General features: G+C 44.6%; 1 protein-coding gene across 6 annotated transcripts in view; it reads left to right on the top strand.

The window, feature by feature from the left end:
* LOC125297848 (trinucleotide repeat-containing gene 6C protein-like) overlaps positions 1–20,984 on the top strand; it is a 52,747-nt gene extending 31,763 nt beyond the window's left edge. For 2 of the 6 annotated variants that reach the window (XM_048248362.1, XM_048248356.1), the window contains 19 exons: positions 188–394; positions 690–856; positions 1,482–1,559; positions 2,008–2,065; positions 2,324–2,466; positions 2,644–2,682; positions 3,225–3,374; positions 5,210–5,362; positions 5,859–5,978; positions 6,212–6,295; positions 6,506–6,737; positions 7,024–7,188; positions 7,853–8,041; positions 9,490–9,639; positions 9,964–10,077; positions 10,869–11,084; positions 11,315–11,388; positions 11,515–11,654; positions 13,038–20,984. In XM_048248362.1, the coding sequence (XP_048104319.1) occupies positions 188–394; positions 690–856; positions 1,482–1,559; positions 2,008–2,065; positions 2,324–2,466; positions 2,644–2,682; positions 3,225–3,374; positions 5,210–5,362; positions 5,859–5,978; positions 6,212–6,295; positions 6,506–6,737; positions 7,024–7,188; positions 7,853–8,041; positions 9,490–9,639; positions 9,964–10,077; positions 10,869–11,084; positions 11,315–11,388; positions 11,515–11,654; positions 13,038–13,422 (2,864 nt within the window). In that variant the 3' untranslated portion in view covers positions 13,423–20,984. The remainder of the gene's footprint in view (positions 1–187; positions 395–689; positions 857–1,481; positions 1,560–2,007; positions 2,066–2,323; positions 2,467–2,643; positions 2,683–3,224; positions 3,375–5,209; positions 5,363–5,858; positions 5,979–6,211; positions 6,296–6,505; positions 6,738–7,023; positions 7,189–7,852; positions 8,042–9,489; positions 9,640–9,963; positions 10,078–10,868; positions 11,085–11,314; positions 11,389–11,514; positions 11,655–13,037) is intronic. The other 4 variants (XM_048248357.1, XM_048248360.1, XM_048248358.1 and 1 more) reach the window with 4 other exon arrangements.
* Positions 20,985–23,106: the final 2,122 nt, after the last annotated feature.

Genomic DNA, 23,106 nt, shown 5'->3' with positions numbered 1-23,106 from the left:
CTGGTCTACAAGCACAGACGTTATTACACATTTTTTACGCCCTTTCTCAAGCAGAAGAAATTAGAATTACAGGAGCGTCTTGGTCCAGTAGTTTAATGACCGCGTCCTCGTGGCATTAAGTGGGAAATGGGCTGTTGCCAAAGGGCTGTGCATAATGTGCTTTCCCTTGTGTCCTTTTCCTGCGCAGGCTGGGGAGATCTGCCCAACGTTCAGGCCAAGCCTGAGCCCTCCACCTGGGGGGAGCCGGCCCCCAATGCCCCCCCAGTGGACAACGGCACCTCAGCCTGGGGCAAGCCTCCCCGAGGCCACGGAGGCTGGGGCGACGGAGGGCATGAGCCCGCCGGACCCTATGGCAGGGGTAGCGCACCCCCCGGATCTGCCCCCTGCAAGCAAGGTAAGCATCGAGAGGATGTTGTGCTTTTTGTGTGGGTTCCTGTTCTGACATTTGATGCATTAGAGGTGTCTCTGAAAACATTTCACTGTCAAGGTCATCAGAGGGTATACGCTTTAGCTTGGTTGTTTCTGCATTCATGTTGGGGTAGAGCAGTGTGGTTGCTGCTATTGCAAGGCCACAGTGACACCTGGTGGTTGGACTGCATCACTGCAATAATTGTAAAGTGCTAGACACTGACCCATCTCTACATACACAGCTCACTTACTCCACGGTGTTGTTTGCCTGTCCACGCTAGGCCCCAAATCTATGCAAGACAGCTGGGGCTCTGGAGGCGAGGACATGGGCCCGTCCGCCGGCCAGTGGGACGCTGATGAAGGAGACATGTGGAACAGCCCCGTCTCTCAGGAGAGCAACTCTTCCTGCAACTCCTGGGGCAACCCACCCAAGAAGGTTCTACCGAAGGTGAGCAAAAAAAAAAAAAAAAAAGATACGAACGAGGAATCCCAATTCCCCCTTCCCTCTACCACTTTGCCCTATCCCTCCATTTTTGTGCATTCTTTTTGTGTGTGTTGTGTGTGTGTGTGTGCCCACGTGATAAATTGTCTCATTTATTTTCGAAATGGAGGGGTAGTGTGATTTTATTCCTCCAAATAGCCCCTCAAAGAGATGGTGATTAGATGCGAAGGGATGGAGAAAAGGACAGAAAGCGTAGCAAATAGTGACATGGGACATGAAAGGCGTTATTTGTTTGTTATAACACAGATATCATTAAATTGCTATTTATATTGTGAGTAGAACTTGGTGCAAATGATGACTTGTAAATGGCAGTCATGTCGGGCTAGAGTCATTTAATGCTAGTAATGAATACGGTCTATTTGGGCTGGTAGTCATTTGAAACGTTATAGTTCAAGGAAGGCTGTTATGTTTAATGATGCTAAAACCCATTGAAACAAGTGCATATTTGTTTTGTTCACATCTCACAGTTGGAATCTGGTGAAATTGATCAAAGAAATACTGAAAACAACAAGATATGAATCGGTGATTTAAAAGGTTATAAAAATTAATCATTGTTCTGTTTTGTGTGCAGGGGAAGATGCCCAACAAGCAGGATGATGGCTGGATCATGAACCGTCTGATCAAACAGCTCACAGACATGGGCTTCCCGGTAATGCACACGCTCCCACTTGCTGCCTGTCACACACACACACACACACACTCACTCACACCACTCTTACTTAAACATCCAGAGCTGCAGAGTGCTCCTTAGTTTACCTTCACAACCAGACCACGTGCCTGGAGTCTCCTGGGATGAAATTGTAAACTCATCTCCAGCCCCATCTGTCAGTGCACATCCCTTTGTGAAGTATAATTTGCCATCCACTTGGAGAGACGCGCGCATTTATCCCTGTCATTTCAGGCAGGCTGCTGTGTCGGCCCCATTGTCATCATAAATACAATACGTGTTGGTGTGTAATTTGTTCATGAAAAAGCTTGCTGACAGCATGTCAGCTGAGGCCTCCTGATTGCTCGCTCTAATTTAACCTCTTCTACCCCCCTTTTATCTTTCTCTCTCTTTTTTTTCTCTTTCTCTATCTGTCTGTTTTTCCCTGCAGAGGGACCCTGCCGAGGAGGCTCTGAAGAGCAACAACATGAATCTGGATCAAGCCATGAGTGAGTGCTCCCAGTCTAAAAACATGCAGCCTAGTGCACTTTGTGTAGGTGTCTCCTCAGCAGGCTGCTGCCTCTGTGTGCTCTGTGTGGTGAGGGAGGGAGTAAGAACGCTGCTTGTGATTCAGACCCCCAGGCTCTGTCCTTTTTTTAAGAGCTGTGCCTGATGTTGAGTCATGTGCAGCCAGCCTGTGTCTGTCTCTGTGTCTGTGTCTGTTGTAGTCCCTCCCGTGGTTGATGTTGATATTTGTCTCTCCCCAGGTGCTTTGCTGGAGAAGAAGACCGAACTGGACAAGCGGGGGATGGGCATGTCCGACTACAACGGCCTGAACAAGCCCATGGTGTGCCGTCCCCAGACCCTCTCCAAAGACTCCTCCTCGGACCGGGCCCCCTTCCTGGACAAGGTGGGTACAGTGCACTGGACGTGTAAACACAGATCTAAGCAGAGCCCCAATACAACTTTCACTGCTACCACATGTGAAATAACTGAAATCATCTGTTGATAATTTTCTCAAGATTATGACCTCAAATGCCTTGTTTTGTCCACATGCCAAATATATTCAGTTTACTGTCATTCCCAGGGTCACTCAAGTTTAAGAAGCTGTAATCAGAGTTTTGAGGTACGGACTAACCGATTACTAACTAATCAATTAATCAGTCAAAAAAAGAGAGAAAAATTCTCCAGCCAAGGCACTCATTAATTAAAATGTCTTTAATTACATTGACATGTCCTAAATGGACCAGTTGAGAAAGTGTAATCAATTAATCAATTTAATTTTTGCAGCCCTAATTTGCAGTATGTTCACAAAGCAGTATGTGCAGTTACAAGCTAATGCAGTACTAAGATTAACCATCCTTAGTCTCTCACTCATGAGTATACAGATAAGTCTCCTCACTCATCTTCTCCTCACTCATCTTCTCCTCACTCATCTTCTCCTCACTCATCTTCTCCTCACTCATCTTCTCCTCACTCATCTTCTCCTCACTCATCTTCTCCTCACTCATCTTCTCACTCATCTTCTCACTCATCTTCTCACTCATCTTCTCACTCATCTTCTCACTCATCTTCTCCTCACTGATCTTCTCATCACTCATCTTCTCTTCACTGATCTTCTCTCTTTTCCTCACTGATGCTCATGCTCTTCTCCCTCCTGTATTGTAGGACGGCGGGCTGTCGGATGACCCACCGATGACCTCACCGTTTATGCCTTCTCCCGGCCTGAAGCTCCCGCTGGCCAACAGCAGCCTCCCTGGCCACGGTCTGGTTGGGGTCTCCTCGGGGCTGGCCATGCAAAACTTGAACAACAGACAGGTGAGAGGCTGGCCGCTGGACGGGGGGGGCTTTGTTTTATGATGTTTTTGAGTTAGAAGTCAACGTCTACATATGCTGTAAAAGTAATGTGTAATTATCTGAATAGTTTTAATGTTGGCTGTCGTATATTTCCGGCAAGGAATATTTCATAGACCTTGCTCAATATTTCCCTTGCGGGACCTTACATAGACAATAGATGCAGTGGAACCAAATTTACAAGTGTATTGCCTGAGGGTTATTCAGTTAGTCTGGCATCCTGCTCTTCAAGAAGGTTTAAACTGAATTGAAATGTATTTTGGCTATGAACACACACACACACACACATCATGCATGTAAACACATTCACACACACACACACACACATCATGCATTTAAACACTCACACATCATGCATGTAAATACATTCACACACACATCATGCATGTAAACACATTCTCAGGGAATTGCTCCTTTCTCTCCTGTCTATTAAGGTTTTGCACCTACATCATAATGTCATGTGACCGTTTGTTTACAACTAGAGTGGTAGGCAAGAATGGTAGGCAAGGCACTGCAGAGAGTGGTAGGCAAGCCTACAACAGTCGGGTTGCATAGGCTACACATGGTTACAAATTCAAAATTGAAATTTTAATATCAAATATTGACCGGGATGCCGGCCACTTGTGTAGGCCCTAACAGTTGGTTTTACAATAAGAAGCAAAAGGCTAATTTAACGACCGCTTAGCCTACCTCGTGGTTGTGGAGGATGATCGTTAGCAGCTGTGAAGTCTTTTATTCTCAAGATGGCCTAATGGTGTAGCCTACTGTCTACGAAGACGTAGCCTAGGCTAAAATACAACTATCTACAGTCATCCAAAAATGAATAGCCAGAGATAGGCTATGAAGGGAAAAAGTGCAGCATTTTAAACATGGCAAGATTATTTTTACCAGAACAGTTTGTTCTAATTTGTCTTGTGAAATTCGTGCTTGTGGACATCAATCACCTATCTTCTGTCCTTCTATTTCAAGTTATCATGAGTGTCATTTGATTATCACAAAATAAATGAAAACAGAATAGGCTTATGTGCTATAGCCTACAGCTCAGTTAGGCTAACTCCCGTATGTCAAAATAAACTGATTTTTGAGCTGAACACAGCAAGTAATCAAGTAATCAAGTCCACATGACTAAAATAACAGCATATTTAAAGGCTGAGCTAGCATAACAGCCTAATATAGCCAATGCTGCAATTAACTAGTAAAAAATAACTTATCACTCACATTCTGAATTTTTCTGGGTGGTTATATCCATGCAGATCGTCTTATAATATGTTACAGGATTACAACCTAGCAACCAACATGGCAACCAATGAGTTTAACCTAGCAACCAGCATAGCAACCACCACAACTAACCCAGCAACAGCATAGCAACCATGTCAAATACCCTAGCAACAGCCTAGCAACCACCACAACTTCAACCTAGCAACAAACAGGATTACCTAAGCAACCACTTAATTTGGCATAACAACCAACATATTTACCTTAGCAACACTATTGCAACTATATCTGCATTATTTGTTTTTACTCTGTATGATATTTTACATCATATTCTTTGCATTTTCATGCACTGTATTTCCTTCAGGAAATGCTTTTCTAGTTATTATTAGAGTGCATGAAAATGCACTCCATCTTTTTACTTAGATTATATTTTAGACAATATATTTAACAATATTTCATTCCGCAGCCATTTTTCCATTTTCATGCACTCGTAATTCCCTGGAATTACATTCTCTAGTTCTTATTTGAAACTCTTAAAGCATTTTCCACTCATCTTGCTCTCTTTCTCTCTCTCTCTGTCCCAGATGCAGAATGGAATGTTTGGCAGTAGCGGAGCAGCACAAGCCCGGGCCCTGCAGCAGCCGCCGCAGGCTCCGCCCCCTCAGCCGTCAGTGCCGCCTCTCAGCTCCTCCCAGCCTGCTCTACGCACTCAAGTGCCTCAGTTTCTCTCCCCTCAGGTCAGCCCCAGAGCCACTCTCTCACACACACACACACACACACACAGCCAGACAGACTCCCATAGCCTGCAGCCTCTTTGCTTTTCATTTCCTCGTCCTGTCATGAATATCAAGCAGTATGGCCCTCAGCATGTGTTGTAAGAGGCCTCTCTCCAGACATCCATAAGTTGTTGCACATGCTTGTGCTGCTGCTGTTACTACGACTACTGTGTGTGATGGGAATAAGCTTTTCTACACATCATTCTGATGATGTGTTTAGTGAGCGGCGAGGCTCTATCTCTGGTGTCTCGGGTGTTGGAAGCAGGTCATTTTGTCAGTCTGTAATTTATCTGTTCGATCGTGTAGTAGAGCCACGCTCCTATTAATTAATCTTCATGAAAACCATGTATTTAAACTGCAGACACTCTTATTGCTGAGTCTGAGCTGTGTCCGATGATTGTGACTGCAGGGCGATGACGAGGTGGATTAAGTCCCCTCTGTTTCCTTCCACCTGCAGGTCCAAGCACAGCTCTTGCAGTTTGCAGCAAAAAACATTGGCCTGAATCCTGCACTTTTAACCTCACCAATAAACCCTCAACAAATGACCCTGTTGTACCAACTCCAGCAACTGCAAATGGTGAGTCGGTAGGCCCAAGAGGAGCCTCTGAGTGTGCCATCAAATGAACAGTGGTCACTGTGTTTGTTTTGTGTGTGTGTGTGTGTGGATGTGGAGGGATCTTTCTGCAGCCATTTCTTGGATTACATTAAAGTTTCTCTCCTCTCTCTCTCTCTCTCCCTCTCTCCATCCCTCTCTCCCTCTCTCTCTTTCCCCTCTCGCTCCCTCTCTCCCTCCCTCTCTCCTGTTCTCAGGCGTACCAGCGTTTACAAATCCAGCAGCAGATGATGCAGGCTCAGCGCAGCGTCTCCGGCCCCATCAGACAACAAGAGCAGCAAGTGAGCCCAACACACACTCACAACACTATTAGCACTCCTCACAGACATGCCTGCGTTCATGGGTATACTGCTAGTTGCTCATGTGGATAGTTTCTGTATCCCAGCAGGTCATATAAGTATTTGGACTTTAGGTGATTGGTGCTGTTTGATTCGTTTTAGTGAGTGAGTGAGTGCTCTTTGGGGTAAATGTGGACGCTTTCCTCCCGGCAGGTTGCACGTACAATCAATAACATGCAGCAGCAGATCCAACAGCACCAGCGTCAGCTGGCCCAGGCCCTGCTGATGAAGCAGCAGCCTCCTCCTCCTCACTCCGGCCTGCACCCCGCCGCCGGCAAATCAGCCCTGGACTCCTTCCCAGGCCACCCCCAGGCCTCGGGCCTCAACGACCTGCAGACCAAAGAGCCGCAGTCTTCTCCCAACTCGTACAGCACCTACCCGCTCTGTGAGTCCTTCGGCTCACTGTTTCATTTCTTCGTTCGATCATTTAGTAGAGCACTGCTCCTATTAATTAATCTGCATGAAAACCGTGTATTCACCATGTATTTAAACTCCAGATAACCTTATTGATATAATGTGCCAATTAGATGTATGGTGTACACAAAATGCAGGATGACCGTGTTAATATTGCTCAAAGGATCAAGAATAGCACATTTGCACAAGAGGGATCTCTCTCGTTTTGGGTGACCATTAAAGTGAAGCTGACCGAAGTGTGGCGTTTCCTCCCCCAGCTGGACTGAACCCCAGTATGAATGTAAACTGCATGGACGTGGGCGGGCTGAGCATGAAGGACCCACCCCAGCCCCAGTCCCGCCTCTCCCAGTGGACACACCCCAACTCCATGGACAGTCTCCCGGGCAACGGCTCCCACATGGAGCCCGGCATGAACAAACACGGTAAGCCACGACCACCGGCTCTCAACCCTCAGGTCTGACCCAGCGAGGGAGACCACTACTGAAGTCACTGATCATTTACTCCAGTCATATCCTCCGACACTCTATTATCTCAAGGCTTTTGTCTGTCAGTTATAGCTTTAACTTTTTGAGGTTTTGAGCTCAAACTCAGCCCTGCGAGGTTTCGAACTTTATCCCTGTTTTTCCTCAGTCTCAGACAGTGAGTCAGACACTTTACCTTTCACTGTTTTCAAACTCTGGCCGAAATGGGCTCCAACAGACATTCCAGTCTGGCTATTTGCACGTCGTTGTCACATTCGCTTCACTATTTATCATGGCTTTTAAAAGAAGAATGTCTGACATGTTTTCCAGAGGCCAAACCACAAAGCTTTCGGGTCAGTCTGGGTCTTGGTTCCTGAGAGACCGAGAACCAGTCTTTGTTTTTACAAAGATTTTAGACTTCAGGAATCGCAAAGTGAATTCCTTAACTCCCATGTCAATCCTCCTCTCCTGATGGTTCCTGATGACTCGTGTGCAGCTGGCCTTTATCTGTCACCACTGTGAGGGATTGAGCTCTCTGCCAGTCGTTGGCTGATGAAGATCTGCTGACGCAGTCTGGCCTCATTGTGTGTGTTTGTGTGTGTGTGTTATGTCTCTATCTCACCAGGTGGCATTCCTCCGGCTCCCAACCACGGCCCCACTGGCAAGACCCCCATGGACGACTCGTACAGCCCGTACGGTCTGATGTCCACCTCCGAGTCTCCCACCAGCCCCCTGGTGGCGCCCGAGAGCTGGGCGCAGGGCAAGAGTCCCACTGAGAAGATCTCCAACGGAAACAACATCAGCTGGCCACCAGGTGGGCACCGCACACGTGCAGAGACATGTAGCTACATAATCGGCCTCATGGATGGTCACTTATGTCATTAGCTGACCACCCCAAGGGAAGTCAGAGATGTACACATTTATAATAATAGGGTCGATTGGCTATAGAATGATAGATTGGCTATAGAATCATATCTCTACCAGTGCTTTAACGCCCGTGTTGCAGGTTAACCACCACTGTCAATTAATGGGTACATAAAGCACTCAAGATATGTATATCATTTTTAAAAATGTCTCCAAATGTTTTTGGGATTAGCAGGCTTTTTAAACGCAATTCGGTGATGACGTAACGCTGGGGGCTACATGATCTGCACTTCATTCATTTCAATGCATTCCAATGGACATCGTGGTTACACTTTCAACATAAAGTTTGTATATTTACACTTCGAAAATCGTAAATTTATATTCATTCAAATGTATATTCATTCATATACATTTCTATCAAGTATTTATATCAAGTATTTATATGTAGTGATCGTGATCCTGTCGTTAGTTCAGATAAGTAGGCTACCGGGTAAACTTAGTCAGAAGATCTAGAAATATAAAGCATCATGATGGCTATGGGCTAACTTTCCAGTCCCACCTGTGAGCCCCCCCCCCCTGTTTTGCAAACTTAGCCGCCGCGAGTAGGCTGGTCATGTCTTCAGCATATTTTCGATAACTAACTCCTTGTGATTAATTGTCATTGACACAGTCAGGGTACCGCTTATCAAGAGAGGGAGATAGTAAGGGCATGTCACAGTTTGCCAGGTGCTTGTGTGGGCTGTGCCGTCCCATAGAAACTGCGGTGGAGAGCTGCTGTAACGCTCTAAGGAAGCAAGTGCGTTTTGGATGCTGGTAGAGGAGCTCACCCAGCGACCAGCATGTGACGTAATCTATCTAACTATCTAGCTATCTATCTACCTGTCTACATACCTATCTAGGCTATCTATAGACTAGGCCTATATCTATTTATCTATAATCTGTGCTATTTCAGTGCTATTTACTGCTGAGCACTCCCTTACTCGTCTCTCTTCACTCCTCTCTCTGGTTACTCTCAAGGGTCTCAAGGTGGGTTTTGGTCTGTAGCCTCCCCAAGGTGACGTAATGCAATGCATTGTGGGTGAAAGGAGAATCACTGCAAACCGCTGTAAAATAGTACCTACTTTTTCGTATTATATTCCGTTTTGTGATACCCAACAACATCAAATACAATGGATAACAGTTTAAATGTTTATTACCAACAAGCAAATTGTGCAAATTCGTTGAAAGAAATGAACCCTGCAACACAGCCTTTAAATGGTTGGAGGTCTTCAGGGTATTGATTGTTTTTTTTATGAGCAATCAGTACACTTTTATATCTACATTCTGCAGCTGTAGTTATAGCGATAGCTAGCATAGTACAGTTTGGTGTTAAGTCATGGTGCGTTTCTTGTCTTTCAGAGTTCTGCCCTGGGGTGCCTTGGAAGGGCCTGCAGAATATCGACCCAGAGAACGACCCTAACATGACCCCAGGAAGTGTTCCCAGCGGCCCCACCATCAACACCAACATCCAGGATGTCCATCGCTACCTCCAGCGGGACCGCAGTGGAGGTGAGTGCCAGGACAGACATCCGAGTGCCTCAGAGCTCAAACCACCTGACCAAGCTCTTAGTGTTGCTGAGATTATGGAATCAGGTGGCACTGGATCCTTCTAGAACGTTCTACACATGTTAAAGCCTGATCACCACTCAAGGAGTTGAACCTTTTGTCATTTATCAGTTAGTTCTCATTATCATTTTGTTTACAGCAGGTTATGATGTGGTTCTTTTGACGTGTGTTCTGTTCAGCTTTTCTCCCTCATGTTAATTTCTGGTTACATCTTTCTCCCCCCACCTCCCCATGCACTTGCTGCCGTTATTTTTGGGGACTGCTTAGACTCGTCTCCCACCTCCTCACAGAACGGCTCTTTGCCAGCCTCGAGTGAGTGGCCAGTCTCTGGCTTCACAAGCTCGTTCAGCCTGTCCTCCCCCGACGGGGAGGATACCACAGGTACTGACACCCCCCACCCCCCACCCCACCCCAAAACTGCCCCCCCCCCCCCCATTCTCGACCTTTCGAGTCGTGGCCCTGCTAAGCCTGACCAACCCCACTCCCCTAAGCTCCCAGTGACTGCTAAAAAGCTGTACTTGTCACCACCAGATTTACAAAATCCTCTAGCCCGCTCCTGAAGGAAGCCAGCATGTGATAATCCAATTCCATGCCTCAGTGGTCAGGCTTGGGAATTGGTCATGGTATTGGCTTGTTGTGGCCTGTCCCCTATTGGTTTTAGTAAATCTGGAGTATCATGTACTTGTGTGTGTGTGTGTGTGTGTGGGGGGTTATGGTTGTTGTGTGGTGCAGGTTTTCCTTCTCACAACTATATCATTGCTGCACTTTAGATCCTGAGAGAGTCCCTTGTTTATCCTGCCTGTATCTAGTGTGCACAGGTGTGTGGGTGCTCTACTGTTGTGTTCTGTTCCCTGTTGGGGCTCCATACTGATTTACTTGAAACCCTTTTTTCAAGTCTGTAGCGAGTCCTTGTTAACGATTCGGGTGTGGAAATTGTGTGATTATGATTGGCCATTTTCTTGGGCAATTAATAACACCTCACCACCCCCTCCCCCCATCATCATGGACTTGTGTGTCTACTCTCCTTCAGATTTGCAGTGACATGGGACCCCCCCTCCCTCCTAGTGTTCGCTCAGATCCCCTAATGTTCTATTTGGACATTCATCTCTTCGTTCTGTTCCCATGGTAACATGACTTTCTCCCCTCCCCCCTTTCCTCTGTCCCTCCACTAGGTAAACTGCTGGACATGAAGTCCACGTGGTCCCCTGGGCCCATCTCCCACTCACAGGCCTCGCTGTCCCACGAGCTCTGGAAGGTGCCCCCCGGCGCCCGCAACTCCACCGCACCGTCCCGCCCCCCGCCCGGCCTCACCAACACCAAGCCCTCGTCCACCTGGGGAGGCCACAGCCTGGGCCTGGCCCCCGGCTGGAACAGCTCCTCCTACTCAGGTCAGCACATCCAGTCTCTCTCTCTCTCTCTCTCTCAAAATATTTCTCAAGCCTTCTTTAGACATTAATGCATGTTGTTATTGTGCTATCTGGGTAGATAGTAGAAATTATAACTGTGGTTGAGACTAAATACTTGAGTCATCTGGCTCTTATTTGCTTTTATTTGCTAGTTTGATATTTTCTATGGTTCCCACAGTTACAATTTTTAATTGTTGTCATTTTTCTTTCAGAGGGCACAACCTGGAGCACTGACAGCTCCAACAGAACTAGCAGTTGGTTGGTTCTGAGGAACCTGACGCCTCAGGTAGCTACTTACAAACGTTTAACTTCTCTAAACACTCCGTTTCAAACCTCATCATAAATGGGGGAGTGTATTGGAACGCAAGCACTGAACGATGTTGTTTGTCCCACCCTCCCCCTCTCTCTCCAGATTGACGGCTCCACTCTGCGGACCCTTTGCATGCAGCACGGCCCCCTCATAACATTCCACCTGAACCTGACGCAGGGCAACGCCCTGGTGCGCTACAGCTCCAAGGAGGAGGCCGCCAAAGCCCAGAAGTCCCTGCACATGTGAGTCCCCATGACCCTGTCCGCCCCAGCCATACAGCACATGGAGTAGAGATATGAGGATATGGCTTGAGGCTTTGGTTTCTGTAACAGGTGTTTCATGCATTAGTTGGAGAAGAGCGTTATTCAGGGCTCTACAGTGCGCCCAAATTATGTTGTGCGAGTGCAAAAAAATATTTAGGCGCACTGGTGCGAATGACTTCTAACCATGTCAATGTTTGTCTACAAAATACACCGCAACATCGAGAAACATTACTGGTGCAAACCATAGAATCACGTCAGCATAAAATCAGCATAAAAACTACACCTCCCATCAACGTTAGCAGTTTCGCGTTGTGACTCGCTAGTCGCTTCTATCAAATCCAAGAGCGCAAGAAAAAGCGGAAAGTTAGACTAGCCAGCCAAGATGCAAAGATTGAAGAAATTAGTTCTTCTATCCACCAATTCATTGGATATAGGAGGAACAGGATGAGATTCTGAGAATGCAGTGAGAGAAGGAAAGGTAACCTAACATGCCTTTTAGCCCAGTTGACGATTGGCTGCAATATGCAAAATAATAGCTGTAGCTTAACCGCACAAAAGTAGCCTCCCCGTAATACTCCCACTTTATTCAAAGGTAGAACGCTACAACTCCAGGCTTCCACGCATACTTGTTTGTTTACACCGAATACAAGCTGAAGTGCAAAACGAAAAGTAGGCCTAACGCTTGCCTACTTTCCCCATCAATGCAGATATTTCAAATAAAACTAAAAAAGTATAAAACATATATCCTTGATTAGCCTATGTTGGGTTTTTTTTTGTGGAAGAGAAAATGTACTGTTTTAGTAGTAGTATTAGGCAGTATGCAGTCAGATAGGTCACCATGGGCATATTTGATTTAGCTATAGATGGATTCACAAATTAGCCTACATTTGGCAGGATACATACAGGCTAAATGCAAATATGGTATTATATTATTTTACATTAACAAAATGTAGGATAATAGAACAGACTGAAAATAAACTAGACACTGATCTTTAAAATCCTGTTTTCTGTAGCCTAAATGTTGTCAGTCATTCTTAATATTCGCAATTGGTGCACTGGCATGTTTAACTGTTAGCTGCAGTATAATGTTAGATTATGTGTAAGTTAAGTACAGAACTGACTGTGCGCCAAATTTTTGTCTGTGCTCCTAAATTTTTTAACTTGGGCGCACAAGTGCTCCTGAAAAAAAATGTTAGAGTAGAGCCCTGTTATTTATTGTGGCAAGGACACAATATTGTCACGGTGTAGGTGGCTTGTTTGACAGATGTTGCCATGTCTTAGTCAGAAGTACTTACATGTCTGCTCCCTGGGTGTGCTCCCTCCCCTCCCCTCCCCTCCCCTCCCCTCTTCTCCCGTGGCCAGGTGCGTGCTGGGAAACACCACCATCCTGGCGGAGTTCGCAGGCGAGGAGGAGGTGAACCGCTTCTTTGCACAAGGTCAGTCCCTGCCGCCCACCACCAGCTGGCAGGCCAACCCGGGCACCAATCAGACGCGGATGGGCGGGGCAGCCGTCTCCCACCCCGTCAGTCACTGGAGCGGCGGGAACAGCGCCGGCCACGTCGGCAAGGCCCCCGGCAGCTCGGGAGGCTCAGGCGGTGGCGGCGGGGACCTGCTGTGGGGCGGCGTGCAGCAGCACTACTCGAGCCTGTGGGGGCCGCCCGGCGGAGACGACGCCCGCGTGATCGGCAGCCCCATCCCAATCAACACCCTGCTGCCCGGAGACCTGCTGAGCGGAGAGTCCATGTAGAGAGGACCGCCTCGCTGCTGCTGCTGCTGCTGCTGCTGCTGCTGCGCTGGACCCGGAGATGCTAAGTACACGAAACTTTAGAAATATCAACAACAAACAAACAGGAAAAAATGAAAGAACAATTTCTAACCAACAAAACATGAAACATGGAGCAAAAACCAAGCAAATTAATGTGGCGATAATCAGTTATCTGTGGAGCTGTAACCCTTAGGCCTGGGCTAACATGAGGCTGCTGACCCTTCCCCCTCTCCTGAGTTTTTATTTATGTTCGCTCTGGCGTCCAAGGATCAAGGACGCCCTCCGATGCCGTGTGCTGTGGAAGGACTCTTGACGAGGGAGAATCAATATATTACATGAGCCTTTGAAGTCTCTTCATGTAGTTTTGATAAGTTTTCATTCTTTTGACATTCAGTACAAATGTTCCGAGTTAGTATCTTTTTCTTTTTTTTGTCCTTTTGCTCGTTTTTAGTCAGGAGAAGCAATCTTAAGAGGCAGCCCCAAACCACACCTCAGATACTCTAAAAACACCTCATGAATCCCTTCTCCCAAAAAAAGACAGACTTCCTAACTGCCCTGTGGCCTAGGAGAAAAAAGGCTCTTGAAGTTTTATCCACCGTGTTATTTTCTTGTTTTTCTTTTTTCATTGAACTGATATTAGCCTTAAGTGCTCTCCAGGTCCTTTTTCAAGCATTTTGTTTTTAAACAAATACTAACTAAAGAAACCTTTTGAAAACTTGCACAGTCCCATACCTGAGCCAGCGATTGGACCAGAACAAGCGTGAAGAACAACGCCAACACAGCTTTGGGCAACCTGTGAGCAAGACCAATCACTCCCCCCCCCCATGATAATGATGTTGTTTCTAGTGCTTTCAATTTTTTTTGACAGACTGTCCCGTTACAAAAAGGGACCTACACTGCTACATGTTTGGTATACCCTGGCTGGTGTTTAGTTGAATTGTATGTATTGCAACATAAGCTGAGAGCAAATTGCACGTCAACCTAACTGAGTGTGGACCGAGTTGTGAGTAAGCGTCTTCAGGCACCTGACCTTTTGTGTCCATGCACCACTGTTTGAAGAAGAAGAAGAAGAAAAGGTCGTTCCTCATACCATAACACGAGTACCAGTGCCGACTGACCTAATCAAGCCCCATGCATTCATGTATCCTTGTCCTCTTGTGTCATATGGTCCATCAAGGAAAGGAGACATAAAACAAACAACACAACACAACACAACCACCTTCAAGAGATGCATTGTGCAATATATGCCACTGACTCTTCCGTCCTCACTGAAGCCAACCCGAGCTGGGCTTCTTGTTGTCCTGATTGAATCGTTTGCGCTGCTCTTCGTCTGAACAGCAGGATATTTTTTGTTGTTGTTGTTGTTTTTGTTATCTTGAGAACTACAGAAACCTTATGAACTTCATTTCCCACCCAAGCCTGTGACTCCTGCAACTGTTGGGTATCTTCAGACATGGCTGGGGCGAGGACGAGGAAGAGACTTTCTCATAAGCCAGTGTGTGTTGTGCTGTGCTGGGGAAGACTGGACTGGCAAAAAGGAAACAAAAAGATGTCGTTCCCCATCACACACAACCTCCCTCCCTCACGCCCCACCCAGCAGAGACTGTCTCCACAGCGAACAAGGGTCAAGCGGTTTGGGCAACTGGCACAATACCAAATAAGAGGGGTTTCTCCCAATGCAGTAGGGTAAAGAGTGTTCCTTGCATTTGGTACAAACATGAGACTACAGTACATTTTAAAAAAAATATTAAGGGATTTATCATAGCACTTATGAAGAGAAGGTAGCTCCACCTGCAATGCCAATAAATCAGACAAGGGAGCCGCAACGTTGGAAGAGTAACTGAAAAAAAATAAATACAGAAAACAAAGAAAAAAACTCAATGGCAACTCCTAGCTCTTTTGTACTGTATCTGTATTTTTAAAAAATACTTTTTGTTTTTGCTGGTCCTCTTTGGTCCAGGGACTCTGACAGACTTCAAAACAAAACAAAAAAAAAAGAGAAAAAAAAGAACATGAACTGGTGTCAGGATGAAGGGAAAAACAAGACTGAATCTTACAATCAGACAAAACAAACAAAAAAAAAACTTGCAGTGTGTTTTTTTGTTTCAATTCTAAGCTGTTTTATTTCTCATTTACTATATATCAAAAAGTGAATGTCACTGTTACTCCAAAATGGTCTTTCTTAGCCTTTTGATTCTTGTATCTGGAGGAAGCGCTACTCATGCAATGTTACCTGGATACAGACAGTGGTGGTGGGGGTCGTGGTGATGCATGGGGGTTTTCCGGGGGGGGGGCGAGGTTGGGGTCGTCACGTCGACCTGGCCGACTGTCTGCCCACTGAGTGCCTCTCTGCTGTGGAGACGGGGCGGTGGCGGCGCTCCCGGCCCTCTGACGCTCCGCAGCAGCACCTCTTCCCAGGCAGCCGGCGCAAACCCCAGCGCCCAGCCCCGCCCTCCCCAGGCCCAGCAGCCTGTCTCTCTCTCTCTCTCCTCTTCCTCTCCCCTCTCTCTCTTTCTTTCTCTCCATATAGAACCACTGCGCTGGCACTCCCTCCTTCTCTCTGTGTACCCCATTCCCCCCCCATCCTCTGCTGTCTCACATGACGATCACTTTAGCTGGAAGTTGAGACGGTTCGATCTCTGGAATTGCCAGTTTCTGTGTTGTAGTTTTTTTGTTTGTTTTTTTGCTCTGTTCTTTTTTTGTTGTTTTTGTTTGCTTTCACATGACTATTATTATTGTGTCCATGCAGTGGTCTTTTTTTAAAGGTAACTGCCTACAATTACCTTCGATGCTCATATGCAGAAACTCTCTTCAGAAGAGGTGCCTCTGTCTGTTTGTCCTGTGTAATGAATGCACAACGCGGATCAATATTACGGGCCATATTTGATTGTTCCTTCTTTTTTTCAACCTTAAATGGTCATGCTTTTTTAGCTGTGTTTTCATAAATTTTTTAGTAGTATCTGATGATTGTCAAGTAGCCTCTCAGACTAATGTGGCAGAATGTTTAGTGAGTGAGTGTGTGTATGGGTGTGTGTCTCTGTGTTAGACATCTCCCTGACTCCCCCCTGCCTGTTCCCTCATGCAGCTGCTACCATCCTCCTCCTCCTCCTCTGCGTTTTCCGTTAGCCTTGCTCTTCGCTAGCCCGTGTCCCGCTAGCGCCTGGTCCTCCAAGCCTCGCCAACAAGAGACAGCGCCCCCTCGCGTGAGTAGCCTGCTTCGGCCAGCGCTCTCTTCTCGTTTTCAGCCGACTCTCTTGGAGCCTCCCAGCCAGAGGCACATAACAGACTCGGGCTTCTGTTTCTGTTTCTATGCAAAGCCAAGGAGACTCAAGGGGGTGAGGGGGACGGGGAGGGGGAGGTGGCAGCTGTGTTTCTATGGCAGCCCTTTACCACAACGTGCCAATCATGTCTGTGGAGGCTACGGCCCCCTTGCCTGGGTGGAGCCCTCCTCTCGCCTCCAGCACGTGTGCAGCCACTCCTCTCTGTTCTGTTCTCACTCATACCCCCCCACCCCTATCGTCCGTCTCTACAGCATCGGGGTGGACCAAGACACTGTCCCATGTTGCTCTCTTTCTCCCTCACTCCAAATCAGGTGTTCCACGGGAAGGATAATGTCACCGTTTACTCTGCTGAAAAGAAAGGAAAAACAAAACAGCATCTCACATCAGCTTGATCTCAGGGCAGGGCGAGGGAAACGACAACAAAAGATATATTAGAAAAATAAGTGTTTATATACTAGCGGCATCGCGGGAGTCTGTTGGGGGCAAAGTGTCATAGAGCTACCGTGTTTAGGAGTGGGACACGACGAGTCTGTCCTGTGCATGGGTCCTCTTAGCTCTTATCCCTACAGGGCCTGCTGTATCTATCCACAGGATTGGTGGGATCTGTTGTCAATCAAAAGAAAAGGGACCCATTCTTTCCACTCCTTTTGCTGCTGGGCTCTCACAAGATGTCCACTTATTTTTCCGTTTTTGTTTTTACTGACTCCATGTGCCAACACAGTGAAAGACCTAGAAAACAGACCCCCTCCCCCTTCTCCGCACCATTCTGGCTGTAGACGGATCAGTAGGAGGATGGATCTGATGTCCTGTCCTGCTGCAGAGCCCCTCTGTAACGCCTCCGAGGCCACGCACGGGTGGGGAGCTGGAGGCCGACAACGAGCAACAACCTCATTCTGATCATTCGAGATGATGATAATCTTTTTTCTGTCTTGAGATAGACCCCCTGTTTCCATGGAGCAAGAACTGTCAAACCAAGATTGGGGGTTCAAAATTCTGCTAAGGTGCACAGTTGTTTGGGTATTCCCTGGTACATTTTGTTTTTGTTCTTTTTTTTAAAAACCAAAAATGAAATTGCATTTTTTAAAATAAATTTTGACAAAAAAATAGTAAATGAGTAAAAAATATATATGTTGAGAAAAAGAAACTGCACTTCATACTGAAACGTCTCCTGTCTGCTAACCTGCCTCTCTGTCATCCAGGAGGGGCTCAGACTGGGCTGCCTTTTTGTGGATGCTGTATTTGTCGTAATCATTTCTCCTGAAAGAGACATTCTAATGAGACGTAATAGGGCCCAGAGAATTGGAACATTTCCATTCACCGTGACTGGTCAGGGCCTCCTACTGTATCAACATTCTCTTCCCTCAGTATTCTGATGGGAATGATACATTTGAACAGGTACATTTTTTTTAAGTCTTAAGAACTATAAGTGGGGTTAAAGGCCTGCATCTCAGAAAAAAAAGTGTTTTTAAAAAAGAAACTAAAATCACAAATGCCTGTGTCTGAAACTGCCTTGTTTGAAACTGTAATGTCCAGTTTTAACAGTGGACCTCAAAAATGTCCCCATTTAGTGTCAGTGTCCCCCAAAAACCAGGAGTTATCTGGTCATCACCTACCAGCACTGGGAAATGATCCCTGCAGCTTAACTGTGACATGAAGCCATGCATCACAGATGTGTATGGATTTCAATCTATGAAATGTTCCCTTTTTAACTTAAAGCTGGATTGAATAAACAATGTAAAATGAGCAATATGTGTTTCTCCCCACAAATAAATGTTATGAGGGAATGGGGAAGGGATTTAACTGATACTTGATGGATCACATGAAAAAACTTGTCCCTATCTCAGTGGGATATGCATGTGCTGGTTTTAACATATACAATACATCATTAGTTTGTGTATGTGTACATATTTCAGTCGTCCCCCCCGACACCATGTGTTCATTCTTTCTTTTTAGAAGAGATAAAGATCATAAACATATCAAAACAAAAAAAAAGTTAATTAATGTTACAATACTTGAATCAAGAAGCGCCAATAACATAATGTGAACACTTTTTTGTCTGAGTGTGACTTCTACACTTCTGAGGTATTGATGATAAGTTCAAAGTTCAGCATTAGTTTAAATGTAAAAAAAAAAAGATCATTATACTGTGTGCTTGAATGATTGTGTGTGAGTGTGCGTTCACACTCTAATGACTGTGTTCACTGTGGGCTAAGGCCCATGTTTTATTTTGTCATCCGTTCAGTATAGTGTGTTGTGTCTGTTCTTTTTTTTTTTGCTTGTCAAAACTATATTCTGATGTTATCTAACGTTGCACTGAGTGTCTTCTTCCCCTCTCTCAGCTAATCGTAGAGAACACGAGACTAAGTACTGGGGGGAGGCGATGACAATTCACGTGTTAATGTTTACTCAAGGACTTAAAGAAAACAAGTTTTTTGTTTTATCTGTAAAATGGTTAACCTGTAAAATGTTTATCTACCTTATAGTGGCTTTTATTGTTGAATAGCCCCCTAACAAGGGTTATCCATTGAGTATTGCACCATTTTTGTTCAAATTATAAAACATAAAAATGTTTAAAAAGAACAAAAAAGTAAAAAAAAAATAAAAAAAATAAAAAACAATACAAAAATCTACTACAAAAAATAAACATGAAATGATGAACTGTGGCCATAGCTAGCTGTAGAGAGACTAGAGATCCCTATGTTTATGTCATTGATATGTGGGCAGAGATGTAGGCAATGTGAGGTCCTGACCAACAGGACTCCATTCAGTGGTGCCTCTCTGTGCTTGCAGATGATCGGGTTTTTTATTGTAAAAAGCCACCTGTCGTTTACAAACATTTCATGTGTTTGAAGATCACAAGAAATAAAGGAATTTATAATGGGAATGTTGATTTACAAAAAAGATGTTTAAAGGACAAAGTTCATCTTCCATTTTAAAGAAAAATGACAAAAACTTTACAAATTGAAGATTTATGCTACTTTCAGAACTCTGGGATTGATCAGTGTTTGTGTCGTACTTTTTTGCTTTGAATTTGACTTTTGTTGATGTTAACAGACTATCTAAGCCTATGATGTATGTCTGTTTTTGTAATTTCATTTATGGCGTTATCTGTAAAAGCAACATAATTCTGTCACTATCTTGCACACTCACAAAGGATGTGGATATTGTCTCAGGAAGGCCAAGGTTTCCAGAGTCCCAACTCCACTATTTTAACATTAATTTTTACGAGAAAATGGAATTTTAGAAAAGTGGAAAAAGAAAAAATGAAACTAAATGACAAAACCAACTCTAAGCACTGAAAGGTTATGGATTTTTGAAGATGAACATACCCTTTGTTTCTAAAATCCGTAGCAGTTACACATTTACCAAATAATAGACTTGTAATGTCCTTTTTACTTTGTAAGTGGAGTGCTTTACTTTGAGAAGAAAAATCTATGTAGACATTGCTTTACATTCAAACGCAGTTATCAGTGATTTTGATTGTTGAAGAGGTGTAAGGACATGCAGTTGTGCGTTCTAAACGTGCACTTTTTTTTTGTTTGTTTTTCTCGAAGGTCCTATTAAAAAATGGGATCATTGTGCATTATTCTCTCCTCTGTCATCTCTCATGATGACATATATTCAAATAAAAGAGATTCTGTGGAAAGTTTTGGGAAGTTTCTGAGACAAGGTAGAGTAGGAGCTTAAGCTGGTTCTAGAGGATTCTGATCTATGCACAAGTGGGAGAGGGAAGAAGTGTTCAGACCTGCTATTTTTGGGCTGGGTTGTGGGGGGATGGATGTTTGTTTATGATGGGAGGGGTAATGTTATTGTGCTCAAATGTAGTAGCTTATTCTTTTTTTTTTTTTTTTTTTTTTTCATTTCCATGCTTCCCTCAGTATCGTATACAGATAAAAATTATAGTGTCACCATGTTTTATTCTCTTAAGTCATGAGCATCTCTCTCTGCCAAACTGAGCACTGTGGATCTTTCCAGAATAATCCATGATTCTAGAGTCTGCTTGAGAGGGAGAGGCATTTTCTGGTAAATGGAATAAGGAGGAAGTTTGCTTTATGCCTTTTTAAGTTTGAAAAGAGAATTTGAGGAACATGTCTGTACCGAGATTCAAAAAAAGTTGCTGGCTTTTAAATGTTCTTATTTTTTTGTTTCTTTTTCCTCCTCATAGAATGTGATTGTCAATGACTTGCACCGAAAAAATGTTTCCATGTGTGGTGGAGATTCTTTCGGCCTATATTAATAAATAAACTGCAATTTTTCTCTTGACTGTTGAATGGTATTTGTTTTATTTTGCATGAGTAAGAAAGACGTGGCAGGGTCACATCACACAGGCTTTGTTCCCTATCAACACAAAATTAATTATTTGATTGAATGCATCTAAGACACCTCAAATATGGTGTCTATGAGTTTAGCGTGTGAAAAAAAAAACAACACCCAGTAGATCTAAATGACTGAATGTTTTATTTCCAATATAAAATAACTGGGTCAACTTATATAAACATCTCCAAAGAAAAGGCCTAAATAGAAACCTGGATAAATTACATAACAGCTTTGATTGCCCTTTCTAAACACTGTTTCCAATGTTTTTTGACATTAACCAAACAGTGTCAGGAGAGTAAATAGTGTTTTCACTCAGTCAATTCAAAACAGGTTTGCATATATTCACACCCTGTAGCTACATATTTCTAACATTGGCTGAGTGAGATTGTCTTTCTTAGGCTATAGGCCTTTATCAAGGCAGCCGAAGTAGGAAGTGAACAGCCCTGTTCCTGTGTGAGCACAGGTGTTTCTAATTAAGTGTCAGATTCGGCCACAGTTACTTCAACCAGAGGCCTCGTTAATGTTTTTAGGAACACCTGTGGTTTGCCTGCCAACAGGAAATTGAACAGCCCTGCTTCAGCTGCCCGTGGGCTGCCGTGATAAAGGCCTATTGGCTTTGGATTTAGAGACAAATAGCCTGGTGCAAGTGCAGGACACTTAGGTAACACTAGATGGCAGTGTGGGCATAGTCAAATATTTTCACCTGTGTTCCCATACTGCCTATGTGAATAGAGACAGTAATTTATTCCATGTAGATCAATCGACCACATCAGTCAATACAATACTTCTAATACATGACTCAACACAAGTAGGCTAGGCTACTAATAGGAATACACTCGTTATCCATATATCCATATCTGGCATATTTACATGGTGTTTTTTACACAATGTTCATTAATATGCATTGTCGCTATCAAATAAACCAATAAATAAATAAACAATCCATCACAGTTTGGCTAAGTCTCAGAGTAAGTGTTCAAAGAATTTAGAGTGGCAAACCTAGCATTTAGAAAATAAAAGAAATGAAAGAAGGCCTAGCCTACTCAATTGGGAACTCTGATGTGCTTTTAATGGCCTGCTCGGAGACTTGTAGCCATTGCCATGGTTACCAGAAATGTGAAGTTGCCCACACCCCAGGTCTGCAGCTCTCCCAAGTGCTGATATGAGCTCCATCCATGGCCCAGTTGGACGCGGCCGTCGCATCCACTAATGAGCACCAGTAATGATGTGAATCAGACGCTTCGCCTTGTGAAATTGGCTCTTTGGCCACGGAGATGACTTCCACCCGGCGTGTCCGTTCTGCCGTCACTGTTAGTGTGCTAATGACTGTTTCTTCACGCACATTTCCCTCTCACACCACAGGCCGTCTAATGGCCACCTGCCTGCCTCAATACAGATGATGGGCTCTGTGCTTACTCAGTGTCTGAGTGACAGTGAGTGTTAGTCAGGTCAGAAGTGCCTTGGGCCTCTCCTTTCCAGCCATGAGTGTAGACTGCAAACTGGAATTCTAGAATCGAATATATTCACACTGTGTTCTCTGGTGCTCTGGGCTTAAAATAACTTGACACTGATCAGTAGTTAAAATAACCTGATACTGATAAAATAACCTGATAGCCTACTGATCAGTAGGCCACATTTGGAAACCCACATATGAAATTGATGTTTTGAATTTCTACTCCTCCTGGAGACAGACATTCAATAGGCCTATGTTTTTACTTTGACAGAGCTTTGTAATGTGATGTTACATTGTGAATCCAAGTTCTAGTCTTCTCTAGCCATCAAATTAGCCTTTTATTAGTATGGAGCCATCACTGAATCTGAGAATGGACAAACTGCTGCAGAAGGTTTCCGTTGGGTATTCTATTCTTCAGTGTCCAGATTATGTAAGACCTCCTGTATCCTGTGTAGGCTGCAAGGTTCTGTCTCCAAATACTGCGTAGGTGTGTAAAGACTCCAATGTTGAAAACAAGTATTTGATCAATGTATTGCCATGGAAATGAAAGTGAGAAATATGGGCGAAATGTAATGTTAGAAGAACATTTTACATTTACATTTATTCATTTAGTAG

Source organism: Alosa alosa, chromosome 7 (genome assembly GCF_017589495.1).
Source record: "Alosa alosa isolate M-15738 ecotype Scorff River chromosome 7, AALO_Geno_1.1, whole genome shotgun sequence".
NCBI lineage: Eukaryota > Metazoa > Chordata > Actinopteri > Clupeiformes > Clupeidae > Alosa > Alosa alosa.
This window is presented reverse-complemented; position numbering and strand designations above follow the sequence as displayed.